Source organism: Triturus cristatus, chromosome 3_1, assembly GCF_964204655.1.
Source record: "Triturus cristatus chromosome 3_1, aTriCri1.1, whole genome shotgun sequence".
NCBI lineage: Eukaryota > Metazoa > Chordata > Amphibia > Caudata > Salamandridae > Triturus > Triturus cristatus.
Window position 1 is genome coordinate 614,719,066 of NC_140583.1, and position 16,769 is coordinate 614,735,834.

Here is a 16,769-nt window from a genome sequence, read left to right on the forward strand (position 1 = left end):
AGAGCTAGGGTTCAAAAACTACAGCTAGGCACTTTGCAAAAAAAGGGTCATTTTTCATTGTGAAAATGTGGTGTGTTCACGTTGCTTTTTGAGCCGTTTCCTGTCGTGGGCACTAGGCCTATCCACACAAGTGCGTTACTATTTTTATCGGGAGACTTAGGGTAACACAGAATTGTAGAGCAACTGTTATTACCTTTTGACTTTCGATGCATTTCTGCCTTCCGAATGAAAGACAAATGTGTAAAAAAAGAAGTCATTTTGAAAAATGACCTATAATTCGCATGCTAGTATGGGTACTCACAATTTCGGAAATGTGCCAATATCTACTGTTTATAACTCTATTTTGTTCTCATTTCAGAAATACATAGGTGTCTTTCATACCGATTTTTCCATGTACACATTTTCCCAGAATAATTGCTATATACCTGGTACAGAATAAAAAAAAACATTGCAAGTCGCTGCTCAGTTTTTGGCTCTGGGTTCGTCGGGTTCTTGGTGAATCTACAAGTCCTATATATCCCCACAACCAGTAAGGTCCAGCGGAGGTAACGGTATATTGCTTTCAAAGAGCTGTCATAATTAGAAGAAGATACAGGTGAAAAACGTTGACACAAGTGGCTGTTTTTTTCAACTAATTTTCAATTTTTCCTATATTTAAATGTTAGTTTCTGTAAAGCAACCTTGAAGGATCTACACAAATTCAGAATTTGGTCTACTTTTCTAAAATGTATAGCTTTCCAGGATCCATTATTGCTTTCATACCCATTTCTACCATTAACTGGAAGGAGGTTTAAAGCACAAAAAATAGCAAAAATAGGCTATGTCCTAGAAAAATGGCAAAACGGTGTAACAAATGTTGGTTTTCTGACAAAAGTCTGTCATTCCCTAAAAGCTGAGAACTGGTGATTTCAGCCCCACAAACCCTTTTTTGATACCATTTGCGGGGGAAAAAACAGACACTTTCATTTGCAGCACTTTTTTCCCCCATTAAAAAAAAAAAAATGTAGCTGTATTTTGGCTCATTTCTGGGCCCCCTCCAGAGGAATCCACAAACCCTGGGTACCTTTAGAATCCCCATGATGTTGGAAGAAAAGGATGCAAATTTGGCGTGGATACCTTATGTGGTCAAAACGTTACAGGAGCCTAAGCGCAAACTACCCCAAATAGCCCACAAAAAAAAAGGCTTAGCACAGATCCTTTAAGCTATTTACATGATACAATAACTGCGTGTTTTCGAGTTGCTATTCGGCAGCCTTCGGCCTCCCTTTAATGACACTGGTGTGGAGTATTACAGGACATGGAGGCAGTGTAAAATTCATGAAATACGGAGCAAAGGGATAGAAAACAGCTTCAAGGGAGCACATGAGCTTAAAAAGTGAAAGATATTATTTTTTAAACTTCAGATAGAGAAAAAAATGTGTTATTTAAATTGCTCTGAAAATCTGAAAACAATGATCTAAAGAACCCTCTTCTATCTTATGCCGCCCAATATATTTCTTGTTCATTGCCCGTCTAGATTCACTCTTAAGTCAATCATTTTTCTGGCAGTTATTCCGCGTTAGAAAAAAAATTATAATTACTCCTGAAATGTGAAAGTAGTTACAGGACACCCAGATTCATGTCAGATTTACAGGCTCTATGCATAGGATGAATGTACATTCAAAGTACCCAAAGGAAGTTTTTTTTTAATTTTTATTTAAACACCAAGTAGTCGAAAATCATCCTGTAAATCTAACCTGGATACTGAGCCTCTTTGTATTCCATCCCCATCACATTTTCTTAATCAGCAAAGCTAAAAAGATTTGGTAATTTCTTCATTACTGAAATTTACCCCACAGCCATATAACATTCTTTAGACTTGTGACTGTCTGTAAGCATTCAAAACCAACATTTTCAGTTACTGCACCCATTTCAAAATTTGAGGAAACACCAAACAGCCATTTTCCTTTCGATTGGAATTATTTTAATTACATTTTCAATGTGCAAGGAAAACAAGGTACTCTTCAACGGACTTTTCACAGCACTTCATGTGTTATAAATTAAACCAATAATTTAAATAGGCATTAAGCCGTTTTGTTCCTTGTGCTCCAAAACACCCACTGCCACAAACTAGAACAAAAATATGTAAACGGAACACTAAAACGTACAGTGACATTATAACCAGGAAATGAACAATCAAAAAAATGATTTGACAATTTTGTATGCCATATATAGGCTAGAATAACTACTAACATATCATACATTACAATTAAGGCTTCTGGGTTGCAGTAAAAAAAAAAAAAAGAACAAAAAAAAATTAGCCCAAAAATACCTTCTTCGTCTTGTAAATATTATAAAAATACTTTGTGTGCTTGTGTGTGAGGGTGGGGGGAGGCAAGTTACATATGCCCCTGTACAAGGGACTGGTTCAGTCAAAAATAAAGGATTTTGTATAGTAGTGTTAAAAAAAAAAAAACAAAGAAAAAAAAAAGGGAAATGCAACATTTTAAACACCGTGTATACACGACAGAGGCCATGATGATTTGTCCATTTTGCTGCGGAAAAAAGTTTGTGGAGTGTAATACCAAGACATATTGTGAGGAAAAAATATGAATTGGCACTTGAAGAAAGAAAAAAAAAAAACACTGAATGACTGTATGGTGTAACAATAGAGCATCTCACTAAAATACACGCAGTCACAAAAAAGCTGAAAGAAAAAGTCAAAGAAAAATTAGCTATCACATGACCTTTCAGTGTTTTTCCCACTTTTGGCAACTTTGTGGTGGGTGAAAACTCTTTTCAAAATCTCAATTCTACAGACTGTAGGCTCCAGGGTATGAAAGGGCTTAGCAAAGAGGAGGGCTTCCAGTATATATAATTGAGTTATCCTAACTACCATTTTAAATGTATTTTAAGAGAAGCTACACCACTTTAGAGTCAACACAATTTCAGAAATAAAGTCCCACCATTCAATAAGGTGGCATCCAGCGATCAGACGGCCGTTTTTTTTTTTTTAAAGTAGATTTTTAGTGTTGGTGCCTTACAAAGCAAAACACCACATCTAAAGAACTGTGGTACAGGATGAAAACGGAGCTTAAAAATAATATTGGACTGGACATCTCTTTGCAGTACATTATAAATTAACATGTCCAGTTTAAAGGGATTTCTTACACTGAAAATGAAAAGCCAGCATAAATGCATGCAGAGATTCATGCAGCGTCATGGTTTTCAAAACAAATGGGTGCATTGTACTAGTGTATACTGAATTTATTAAGTGGCATAAGATTTGTAGAAATATGCACTTGGCAAATGTGGCAGGGATATTAATCTCAGATGCAACTTAAAAAGTACATTTGGAGAAGGGATAACATTTTGCCAATGTAATTAAGATATGTAGGAAAATGTGTAAGGCCAGAGAAATTAGGAATTTGCAATTAACAGATTCCTTGTTGAATTTTCATATGTCAGTTTGACATTTTAAAGTAATGGTTAATTTTCACAGAGTGAGGTTTAGAATACAAATCTTTTTAAAACCTGGAGGGTGGTTAAACTGCCACAACAGGATCCACGTTTGTAATAAAGAAAAACCAAACCAAACCAAAAAAAAAAAAAAAAAAAAAAAAAAAAAAAGGAGTACAAGATTGTCGCTACAAAAAACACTCTCAACAACCAGTTTCACAATACTTGTGGTGGTGGATGGAACTCCAGCAAGGGTTACAGAGATCGCATCCCCAAACGGAAGCATCCTTGTTTAGCGGCAAGCTCGGCATTACTAGTACATACTAACAGTTTACAGTACACCTGCATTGGAACAAATAAAGTGATAAAAACATTTACTGGCGATTCCTACGAACACGAGGGGAAAGTATCTATGCATACCAGTACTCTGTAGAGCAAGCAAAGACTGACAATCCATGGAAGAAGGTGGCACTTATAGGATGACAGCCACCGAATAGAACTTGCCATCTGCAAACTAATTATCACATATTTGGCGATATTCACTTTTATAAGGGGAACACTAGCCAATTTCATCAAAGGTTGCATCCACTAAAGCAACTTGCGAAGGTTCCAAGAAATTAGTCAAGGAGCAACAGGCAATAGAAATTTCATGTGGCGGTTTGTTGAAACCTAGGTCTTACTATTTCTGGAAGACGGAAGTGCCAAAACAGTGATATATCAGGTTGAGGGCCATGCAGCTAATGCATTTGCTACTCAGCAATGGGTAGAGGTTGATGGCAATGCATGGGTTTAGTTTTTCATGTTGTTATGTTGTGTCAAGGAAGGTACAACAGGTGGAGCTCCACCCATTTTCACTGTGGTTGTTCATGTTATCGAATCCTTCCGCATCCCAAAAACAGGGGGATGGAGGGCAAGTACAGAACTCTTTTTTTAAGGAGATTTGCAGTGTTAATGCACTAATGTGCTTCTTTAAGATTCCAGGAGATGATAGTTTATCTTATGTGGAGGTAGGTGTTTGAGGGTCAAAAAAGCTAACAGGAGTGTGGATGTTGTTCAGGAGGATGAATGTAGGGCAGGATACACAGCGCCTCAGTCTCTGGCAAAGGAGCAGTAGCTACTCATCCTAGGAGGAAAAAAAGTTAATTTTAAGCTCTGAGATAACATGGCAAAGTATTGCACAAAAGCATCATGGCCAAAGCCGTACCCAAATAAATATGGCAGAAAGTGTCCTCTTCAAGCTAATTCGGCAGTAGGCCTCCAAAACTTCCTGCCACTGTAAAACAATGCCAGTGCAAACTTCATCGTATGCCAATGGAGGAAAAGGAGAGAAAGTGGTAGAAAGATCCGACAAGTGTGTGGGAATGTGTTTATGGACTTCTGTGCGCGGGGGCAAGAATAAGTCTATAAAAATCTGTGGATTTTCAATTGTCTTTCTTTAAACAGAGAATTGTGCCTACGCAACAGCTACAAACTTCAAAAACGTTTAAAGATGTACCTACACACATTTAAATAAAAGGAGATCTGCATACTCCCACCTTGAAACATAAGTCCTAGAAGGTCCAATACCAGAATGGAACCATCTGTATACATGTCATGCACCCAAGTCTGTAAAAAATAGGTTTCTAAAATATATTTCTTCAGATGGTATTTGAAAAATGAACTATTTCATATAAAACATTTAAAAAATAAATTAGATAAAAAAAGGTTTCCAGCGATATTACAGGATATTACTGTCCTCACAGAGTCATTTATATTATGGTTTGTCCTCACAGAGTCATATATTTTTCTATTGCTTTTGGTAAAGCTCAGACCTTTTCTCGTGCTATTATCAGCTATGTTGAATAAATTCATTACGCTGTCCTTGCAGAGTCATTTGTATTCATGTTTTTGGTAAAGCTGGGATCATTTTTTTCCAGCCATATTTCTGCCAGCTGTTGAGTAGATCCATAAGTGGAAGCTTTGGACCCTAAGCACATTTTATACTGTTTTGGATCAAGATTAGGATCGCAAAAAACAGGATGGTGAACATGGACCACACCTACTTCTTGACTCCTAAAAGTCTTTAAGCCAGCTTGCACAACCTTGTTGAAAAGATCCACATCCTCAAGCCCCCAGCCTTGGATAGAGACATCAAATCCCCCTGCACGAACCAAATCTCCCTTATAAACACAGGTTATACCAAAGCCATAGTTCCTCCACAATCCTGTTTTCTGGGTGAAAGCATAATGATTATCACTTGGAACTTTTCCAGCATAAACAATTTTTGGATCATATTGACTGAAGATAATTGGGAAATAGATCTGTTCGCCAAAAACCGCATTTGCTCTGCATCGCTGAAGGAACTCTGTTGAAAACACCAGGTCAACATCACAAAAGAAAAGCAAAGAGTCATTTTTAAACTGAGATGACCCAACTTCAAGTGCCAAAGCTCGTGAGAACTCCCCAGAAACCGGCAAAATCTGCATATCAGCCTTTGGATACCTAATACGATAATCTCTCATTAATTCAACCTGTTTAGTCTTGTCTGGATTAGAGTCAGAGTTAAAAAGTAAAATAACTAATTTAACATTCTGATTTGGAATGAGGCAGGTCCTCTCAAAATTGGCCATGAACCGGGCAAACATATCAAATCTTCCAGAGAGTGGAACCAGGATGTTCACCTTCTTGTCTTTAGGCTCTCTGTGCTCAACATTTGATGAAGTAAGCTGAAACGGCACAAACATCTTTAGAGAACTGGAAAGGAACGACAGGGAACCGGACTCTCGGTTAATTTTGCTGGCCAAATCCATGGCATCAATTTCTGTGTGCTCAAGAAACTGGATCTTGCTGAAGGTCTGCTGCAAGTAGGCATGCCTCCGAACAGGAACGGTCATTTTCTTTCCTTTGTGCTTTTTGTAGAGTAGTAGCAAGTCAAGAACATACTCTGCTCCATACATGGGGTTGACCCGACGGTAGCCATACTGTATTTCCTTGAAATCAATAATGCGACCCCTAGTCTTAGCATTTGCATTGATCATTTCCATAACCTGCATCACAATATCATCAAGGGCTTCGTGCTGAGAGGAATCCATCCCTCTTCTTGGAGGCTGTCCATCAGCAGCAGAATAAAGATATTTTCCAGTAAGAAACTCCCATTCAAGCACCTCCTCCCGCTGGTGTGGCTGATATCTCATAAAAGATGGCGGAATCCCTAACTGAAGGTCATCCTTGTGCACTTCTGCATTACTATATTTGCTCATGAGTACTATTTCTCTGTGAAGCTGAATTGTACGATGGCGCAAGTCTGCAATTTTTTGACTTAGCATGTAGCTATGAAGCCTATATTGATATGGAGGGTTCTTGTTTGGATGCAAAGTTATAGCTCGATGGATTTTGCTGTTATGAAGGTCTCGGATGTAGCCCTTTTTGTTCTGTTCATAATTTTCATAAAACAGTTGCTGCATCTGTAGAGAAAATAATTAACAAGTTAAGAAACCATTCAAAACACGAGGAGATCTTCAAAAAACATTTACAATCGACTGCGCAAAAGCGTACTAAAATGTTCCTAATCTGGGGCATACTTGGAGAGAATTAATAATAAGCTGAGGGCTTTAAAAAGAAATTTCTGGTGTGAAGAACGGTCGTTGAATGAGGTATTCTTTAGGTGGGAGGAAAGTGGGTAGCGATAGCCTCCTGACATTCAACTCTTAGCTTGGCGATGGAGCAACTGGATACTCTGCCATTAATGCTGGTATGTACGCAGGCGCTTCTTAAACATTTTATCATATCAACAAGTTTATATCCAAACCACTAAACACCAAACACTTCTTAATTTAATAGCAGAACTGAAATATAAAAAGGAGATCGGCCTGGCTTTCATACTGAAACAGCAACATTTGAACAATAAGTATTTAAAGCGTGTGCACAATAACTCTTAGTTACTCATCAGTAGAAAGCAAAGACAGGTTATAGATATGAATTTAAAAAATGCATTCGTTGTTTTAACTGCTAGATAATTTGACTGTATTAACTTACTTAGCGATTTTGTATTAATCATTTTCTGGGCTTAGTTTTTATTTAGAAGTGTTTTAAAGAGCTACGTGCAACCTTGCAGTTCCTTAAGGGCACTAGTTTAGAACAGAGCAATGAATATCTGGCGTCCAAGGAAGTTCAAGAGTCCAGTCAGTCAATAAAAAAAGCTCCTATCTTTTTAGGTCAAGCCTGGGCAGCGTCTTCCTAAAGTCAGCATGTGAACGTGCATCCAATTAACTTGTTTTCATAGATTCCAATTTCCTTATGTCGGGCATGGTTAGCTCTGTCAATCCTACTGTCTATGGATCCTGGTACAGTGTTAGTAAATCTGCATTTAGAAGTAAAATCAAAACGACAAGTACCAGAATATCAAAAAACACAACAGATTGGTCTCTCTTTTCACCGTGCCAGGTGAAGCTCAAACAGCCCTGTGTTTTTGTTTGCTTTCTGGAACTGGTAGGTCTACATTTACCAAGTGTAGAATCTATTGTTCCTTCAAACAGTCACCAGCGCAGCGCTGTACAAACACGGCAGTGCGTTTCAGAAGAGAGGGCTATAACAAGAGATGGGGAATTTTTTGTTCCTCTGTCTACCCTAGCTCCTGTTTTTAGGTCGAGCCTAGTGCAGCACGCATGCGCTGCTCTATGGTAGGCTTCTTGCGAGCACTCCAAACTTTCCCGAAACTTCTCCCGTGTGGGTCTGGCAACTCCCACACATTCAATTGGCCTTTGCATGTGGCTTTCAATAATGAAAGCACGCAAATGGCCAAAGGCGGGTGCATGTCCCACCTCTTCTCCAAAGGTTCACTCCCACAGAGTTTTGTTCTCAGGAGCGAGCAGCGGCGTGCAGGGTGGCAGCGGGTCATGGATCAAATTAAACACCGCATGGTTGCTTTCACTTTAGCGGCCGCACTGGTTTATTTAATTTCCTGTTGCTTTGCTCCCGCCCCCACCAGTTGTCCGCATTCCCTTTGTTCCCGCCCCCCTACCCACTTGCGGCCACCCATGAGGTAACCCCCCCCACCCCCTTCCGTTGTCCATGTTCACCAGGCTCCCGCCCTCCTTCCGCTGTCCGCATACCTTTTGTTTGGTTTCCGCCCCCCTCCCCACTTGTGGCAGCCCAAGAGGTGCTCCCCCACCCCTGCCCCACTCGGCACACCACTGTTTGTTAAAAGGATGAACAGAGTCAAAGCCAAAAGGAGGGACCTATTGGCTTTGCCAACGCTGGTCTGCCAAGCCGATACATGAGTGGCGCCAGTCGGGCGGGACACTAGTCTAATCAACCCCCCCCCCCCCCCCACCCAAAACCTTATTCTCCTGCATGGCTAAACACTTATTAGAGCCTGTCTGCGAGACCTATTGGCTATGCCAATGCTTGTTTCTTTTCCCAGGGTCTGTCTTTACGTTATCATTCTGTCTTTTTGATCTGTGTACTATTCCATGTATGTGTCTGCACCTATAAAATAAATTTACTGCTGCCGCCTCGGTTCTGCTCCCTTCACAGATCGGCTGCACCTATCTCTGGCACAGTGTTGCACGGTTATCTTTTTTCCCCTCTCACACCCATCCACACCACCACAACAACCAGCTGGAGTGGGTGAGGAAGCCTGGGCCAGTATGGCTCAGTGGCAGAGTCTAGACCCACCATTATATCTTGGGCACTCATTACACTGTATGCGTGTCTCTCAAGCCCATTCTCTCACTCTAATGCTCTGTCTTCCTCCCAGTCTTGTGCTCCTCGCACCTGTACCTGCACATGTCCCTGGATCCATAAACTCAAGCGCTCTCTCACTGCAAGACTCATGTTCCACAGCCAGCACTTCTTTTTAGAAAGAAATTTGCGTCTTTCTCCCTACCTCACTCTTTTTCCCCTACCCCCATCTTTCTACCTACTCCCCTCTGTATTCTCTATTCCTCTCTCCTGCATTCCAGGCATAATCCCCCTTACCCCAGTGTCTCTCTACTGCTCCAGCCCTCCTCCTTTGGTAGGTAAAATAGATTTGCCATTTAGAATGCCAATAGTTCTAACTCAAAATAGAAATGCGAGACCCATTGCATTTCTAAATGCTTGTTTTTTTTGCAACTCTAGGTTCTGTTACAGGTGAGGCGAAATAGGTTTTTTCTGAAGTTCTTCCTGATGTGCACCTAGTTCAATTCAACACTTGGGTTTGGACTCTTTTGACCAGTTAACTCCAAGGGTCTTCACTCCATGTTTTTGATGTTTCAAGGCTCTGCGGAAGATCAGCTGTAGATCATAAAACCCTGTGAGGATCAGTAGCTTGCCAGTTTCTAAAAGTACTCTTGCCCAAGTAAGTTGGTGAACAGTGCACAAAACATTTCACTTAATTCTCTCCTGCACCAGTGCCAATTAAGCACATTCTGGGCATTTCTGATATGAAAAGATTTGATTTGTTTGGATATAAAGTTATTATTGATGCTTTGAACTATGCATTAAAGTATAAAAAAAATATATAAATAAGGATGGTTATGTTGGATTTTTATTAGATGGAGAGCCAAACGTTGCGATAATGTCGTAATGAAATCATGCTAAAGCTTGTGTCGCTGGGAATGTGCCGCTGGGAATGCGGTCTAATACACGGTGTGACAAAATGACAATTGAGTAATTTTCCATGAAAGGGTGCCAATTACAAATGTGTTTCGTATGGTCACACTACTGCACATAAATCTTTTTTTTTTTTTAAAACGTCATAACATCCTCGCAATATCAGGATGAATGCTAGAATCACATTCACTCCTCTGAGGAGAAGGGGGGTGTGCGTATACGTTTATTATATTTTTGGTCTTAGTTTTTGTGCATTAATTATAAGTATTTTTAATATTTTTCGATTATGATTAATATTATAGGAGTAAGATGCTTTACAACAAATTACTTGGGTTTACTTTTTAAGAACAAAATGCTTATTCAAAACGGATACATTTGAATGAAAATTTTGAAGGAGAAAAAGAAAAAGCGGAACCCAGACTGGTGGCCATTAGCTTACTGTTCACCAATGCCCAGAAAATGGAACTTCCAAATTCAGAGTACCTCGACCCTCGTTACCCACAGAGACCCATTAAGCAATGCCTGGCTGTGCTATTTTGAAAAATAAATATTACTGCAGCGCAAAGAAGAGAAAAAGGATCAGAGTTATGCAGAGAACTCACAGAAGAACCAAGCACAGGCAGACATTACTCAAAGGCTTCCAAGCAATGCCCTAGAGCAGATTGTTGAACAATTTAGGGACAATGAAATAGGAAATCAGAGTCATGTACAGCTTCTCAGATTAAATGGTGTTACGCTCATCCAGCTAACTCACCTCTACAATGTGGCATTTCTTTGACCATCGAGGAAGTCGGAGGCTACCATTACCATCTCAAGGGCTGCCATATTCTCGGTATAGTTCAATTTGTGCCCAGCAAAGAAGGATGAGGTTTATGAAAATGCTCAACAAGTCGCCCAGGCTAGAGGATCTATACCGCCCATGACGTACGCCTCCCAAACATTTACCAGTGTAATATTCATATACTGAAATAATCATCCGTCAAATATCTCATATTGTCACAGTTCGTCACCCTAAGTGAAATAAAGTAGGCGTTTGGTAAAACGCAATAAAGAAATCTTGCCATTATGGGGATTCCTGTAGTCAAGTCTTTCTCCCTCCATCAAACATGGGGTGAAAATTCAGTGACCAAAAAAGGAGAACTAGAAAAGGAGTCTTCAAATTTTGTTGGAGGCCTAGCACTAGCTTCACAACTTTCGGGGGAGTATTAATATCTGATTTCCTCAATCTTGTTAACGGTTTTGACCCACAACCGCAAAAACCTGCGCTTTTTATGACAATGACCTGTAGACAGTGACAGATCAAACACTATATTGAGAGCACATCTTTGAAGAAAGAACTCAAGAGAGGGTGCAAGGGGGAGAAGAGGATTCTTAAATCATTCAAATAGATATCAACAGAAAAAACAGAGATAAATAGGCAGAATCTACAAGATGGGGAGGATGTGCAGCCATTTGTTCTTATACTAGCACATAGTGAAGTCTTTCCTGAAAGGGCTCATAAAAGCCACATGTTTGATAAATTTTAGTCTTTTTGGTTTGACAAATCCTGGTTTGTTTGGCCAATGTTAAAGCTGAGCAATAGTAGGAAGAGATGGGAAACATAGACCAATTTCGAAGATATGGGACATGGCGGGAGCTAAGAGAACTTTCATGTTAGCACAACCAGATATGAAAACCAAATCTGTATTGATTAGAAAGGGGCTGTGAGGATCATCCGATAGTGATAGAAATTCAATGAATGAAAGGAGTGGATGGTAATACACATATAAAATTACAAACAAGTCTAGATGCAGTGAATCTCTACTGAATAATTTTTCACTCCGAATTGGGATGCAAATTATGGGCACCGGGGAAAAGTTGTTTATCGCAAACTATGATGTTCTTGGTTTCCTCCTTATGGACGGCTAAGGGAGGAAGAGAGGAGATGTTCTTAAGCACATAGTCCAACATTTTAACAGCTGAATGACACAGGAGTGAAATTAGGCCACTTCATGTTTACGTAAATAGAACATGGTTATTGCTTAGACTGTCCGAATGTGGACTTTTTCCATGAAGCAGAAGAAAGACTTGCGAAAATGTATTTTACTACATAGTTACTGGGTGTCATTTATTAGGTGGATGCAAACTCAAAGAGCTCCGATTGGGACAGTGAAATCCACAGCCCTAGAGAGGTGTCTGTTCTTACTTTTCTCTGTGTGTATTTGCTGAAAGGATTCAGAGAATCAAATTTCACAGAATAACATCCAAAAAACGTGTATTTCTTTAGTTGGATATCTCATAGTTGGCCCTCTTATAGAGCCAGGTTGGATTAAAATAATCAGATTTTTATACATACTAGGGAAACCATACAAGGTTAATAAGCCTAAAAGTCTAGTGTAGCACCAAAATCAGATATTGCAACCATTCTTAAAGCTAGCAAGGCCAGAATGATCTTGATCTCTGGCAAAAGCGTGTCTTATGGGTAGAGAAGGAGGAGTGGAGAACACTAAAGGTATGGCCTTCTAAAATTTTTCTGAGAAGTTCACACTGTTGGTCCCTCATGAACACAGCACCAAAAAAGCCATGCATAGCAGGGAGCATCTTCAGAGCATTTTGAAACCTATTCGTGTACGTTTTGGGGGCTTTCTTTCTGGCAGGAGGAAGAAAGAAACAACGGGGAGGGGCACGGACAGAGCAACAACGCAGAAGGGCAGGAGGATGGTGGTGGTGGTGGTGAGAAGTAAAGGGGGTTCAGGTAAAAGGCTAAAAAGTACATCTGAAAACAGCGAACAGTGGGAGGACACTGGGCAATGTAATTGGTGCTTGGGCCATATTCCAGGGTAGGGGCATACACAGGAGTGATTCAAACATTCGCTGACCAAGGAGAAACAAGTAAATGAGATTGACGAAGCCAATCATGAGTAAGCAATAGGTGGGCGCTAAGCCCCCTGTAAGTAAACAAAATGGCATTTAAGCGACAACCCATGCATGGTCTCATGGTAGACCTAAAGTATAGGGGGTGGTGGGGCTGTGTGAGGGGAGAGGGTAAGCGGTCAGAGACAAAGATGTCCTACAAACATACCGAAGGGCATAAAACCACCAACATTGGCCCCAAAACACCTAAGAGTGCTAAGGTGAAGGCAGGAACACGTTTAGGGAAGTGGCGGGATGTGTCCTTCCTGAGGGAAGCCAGCCTTTACTATGTAGGTAAGTATTTGTACTTTTACGACAAAAGTAATTTACCATGCACGTATTTATATTTTAAATAACGTACTTTGTCTTTTTTCTTCCAAAAAAGTGATTTTAGGATTTACGGATAGGTAAAGGAAGGTGAGGGTGACAGGAGGGTTCAGGGGTGAGTAGAGGTAAAGGGAGGCAAGGGTGATTTTAGGGGTAGGTAAAGGTGAAAAAAAACCTTTTGAAACGATTGCATGTTTGATGACTAAAAGATTCTCAAGGTTCTAAAAGAGGTAACCAAAAAAAAAGTAAATGTGACACTGTGCAAACTTAATTTCAGAAACACAAATTTTGTGCGGCATTAGTTTTAAAGGAAGGGAGTACGTTTACAGCTTCATAAATCAATAAAAGTGACAGGGGGCAGAAATATAGTTTTCTGAAATTTGTCACATGCTACAAAGTTTCACTATTGTTAGTTGTTAGCATGCAGGTCTTTGAAATACAGGGAATCAAGCAAAAAAGTGCCACAAGCAGTGCGGAACACTCATCAAGGAATTAATCAGTACTTGAAAGGGAAGAAAATAAGATTGGCAATGAAGCCAACCAATGTCCCAAGCCAGGCCATGCCTGCGACGGTGTGTACAAATCCTGGATTAATTTTGAACTGCTGAGTGGCAGCCGACTACAAATCAGTCACCAATGATATAAAAATGTATCGCTGCTCCTGGAGGAAGAAAGTCAACAAACCTTTCTAATTCTGTAAATTATAGAGTAGAATGTTCGTGGAGGAGTACAACTACCTCTGAAATAAGAGATGCATGCCGATTGATCCAAAAATCATTCCATGTTTATTCAATACGGAGTACACATAGAGCTACTGCGATTAAAGCAGATTTCACGTCATTACCAAAAGTGCTTGTTTAAGAGAGCGATATTACTTTTGGGCCCTTTAAACTGAAAGTAAAGTTTTGTAAAAGCTGTAGTGGACTGCTACAAAGTGGCGTGGACGACTGGATTGGGCCAGCCTACAAAGTATGACTTAAAGGAGAAATATGCAGTCTTGATCACCTTGTGACTCCGTATCTCTATCTATTTTGTGTTTGTTAACACTTTCCTTCTTAGAACAAGCGGAGATGCGGCCTGTGTAGCTTAGTTAACTACAAGTTAAGTATTGTCCAATTACTTACAATGTGGTAATTGACTACTTTTAAAATCAGAGCATATGCCAGGCTGAGGTATCTTGGAGAACTCCGAAACATCATCAGCCTAGTGTAGCTATGTGCTCCACCGTGTTTCACTGGCTTTTGCTACTCATGAACATATATGGATGACCCCACGGCCCAGGTGTTAAACCGCTGTGTGCCACCCTCATGCCCTTGTGTGCCAAGAGAGGGGCCACCATGAAACTAGTGCTGTTGCCCAGGATCATCGTTCCAAAGCTACTGAGAACACCACTTGCCAACTGCTGGAGGACCGCAAATAGGACGTACAGCACAGAAATGGCCTGTCTGAAGGTGCAGGAGCTCCCGACGGGAAGAGACCATAAGAGGTCACAGAAACCTTAGTATTGAGAAACCAGAGCCTATAGAGACCCTCCTCAATCCTTCTGCCATTGCCAACTACCATCAGGTCAGGCAAAACTGTTAGAACCAATTAGAGCTGCGGTGGACTTGCAAGAACTTAGCAGGCAGCGCTGCTATAGTTGACCCTCGAGTTTAAACTTGGGAGTGTCGCAGGGGGACAAGCAAGGGTCACATCTGAAAGAACATTATTGAATGGATAATAACCAGCCCCAATAGTGGGAATCGGGGATACTGCCCAGGACCACGATTGCACACCAACCATAACAGACTGTGGCTATCATTTGGTGCAGTGGTTCTTAACTGGCGACAAAGCCTGCTAAGGAGGTCCATGACTCTTTAGAAAATTAAATAAACAGATTAAAAACATTTATAGCATTAAAGAGGCAAAATGTACAGTTGAAAAACGTAAAGCATTCTGTAAATGTGAAGGAATTTGAAATTAGAAGCTAAAAATTAAGGTAGTATCCTCCGATTGACTCATGGTAACAGAGCTAGTGCATCAAACAAAATACAGTACGGCTGATGAGTAAACTCAATTCAATGTAGAAAAGCTTCAACCTTTCCATTAAAGTATAGATCTTGTTAAATTGATTCGTGAATTCAGTAAAATATTAAATCATTTTTATATTTGTTTGATGGCTGCCTGCTTCTGCATTTTTTTTAATGTATTGTTTTACGGTTCAAATTATCAAAAATGCTTAGGCCGTGGCCACTCGCTTGCAGTAATTACGCAGCGAGGGTCCCCGGATTCCCTATTATGATTCAGTGGGGGTCCTTGGGTTCCAGTAATGAGTAAGTGGGAGTCCACAGAAGTCAAAAGGTTAAGACTCACTGATTTAGTGTGTTCTTTCTGTGATTGTATTAAAATAAGACTGGTTTCCATAAAAGGAAGCAATGGTGTAAGAAAAGCCCCTGCAGTGCGGGGGTGGGATCCCGTTCTCTGGTGGCCCTTCGGCAGGGTAGGCCCCTGGCCAGAGAGTTTCAGCCTGGGTCCAAAGCGTGGGGGTGGAGGGCCCCTGCATATACTTTGCACTTCAAGTTCTGTTAAGCCACTGAACGGAAATATTTTACTGGACAATCTGGTACTTGAGGATGTTTGCAGTTTGAGCCTTACACTCGTTTGTGCCTCCCGCCTTCCTCCCCCTCAAAAAGCCTTGGAATGCTTAACTCATGCTATCACAAGGGGCAAGTGCTGAAATGGGTAGTACTCAGCACAGTTATCCAGGACTGAGCCCCAGGGGAGTTGGATTTAAAGGCCACAACCCCCCACCCACAGTTGAGCCCAGTAACCTCTACTTGCCCTGTGAGCCTCTGAAAGAGGTTTTGACACATAATGCTAGGACATCAGGGGTCAGTAAATCTTGGAACAGAAACTATATTCTGGTCACCAGTTGCTGGATCATTCATAGTAATAAAACAAACTATAGAAATGTACTAAGTAGGACATCAGGGGTCAGGAAATCTAGGAATGGAAACTATATTCTGGTCATCAGATGCTGGATCATTCATAGTAATAAAACCAACTATATAAAAAAAACTCTTCACTATAAAGGGTTTTTGCCATCAGTTCAGCACCAGTGAGCTAGACATCAAACCTACCAGTTCAACTGCCAAACTAATGTCAGCCCTCATTACTTAAGCAGATAACCAACAGTACTAGTAATTCTATATTGGTATTCCTCAAACCCTGGTCAGTTTAATACATAGTAAACATTCAGATCTGATTAACATTGGGACACGTTCAGTGGTTCATTCAACAGCATGGTAGTTGGAAACAATGTTGCCATATTAACCAGAGGTTGGAAAAGCTTTCCACAAATGCATATAATTAAAAAATAAAACAAAAAAACAAAAACACACACACATACACAGATGGACCGGACTAACCTTCCTAAGATAGAATCCCTTGATTCAGTTTGAGATATTGATACTAGGCTACAAAAAGAGAAAGCTGAATTTCAATGACAGATGGCTACATAATAAGTGCTTGTGCGTTGATGCCATATGTAATGAAATTCA

At 40.4% G+C, this 16,769-nt stretch overlaps 1 protein-coding gene across 1 annotated transcript in view; it reads right to left on the reverse strand.

The window, feature by feature from the left end:
• Positions 1-1,946: 1,946 nt before the first annotated feature.
• The window catches only part of CHSY1 (chondroitin sulfate synthase 1), a 68,720-nt gene continuing 53,897 nt past the window's right edge, over positions 1,947-16,769 (reverse strand). The window contains exon 3 of the mRNA XM_085644545.1: positions 1,947-6,881. Coding sequence (XP_085500671.1) covers positions 5,289-6,881 — 1,593 coding nt within the window. The 3' untranslated portion in view covers positions 1,947-5,288. The remainder of the gene's footprint in view (positions 6,882-16,769) is intronic.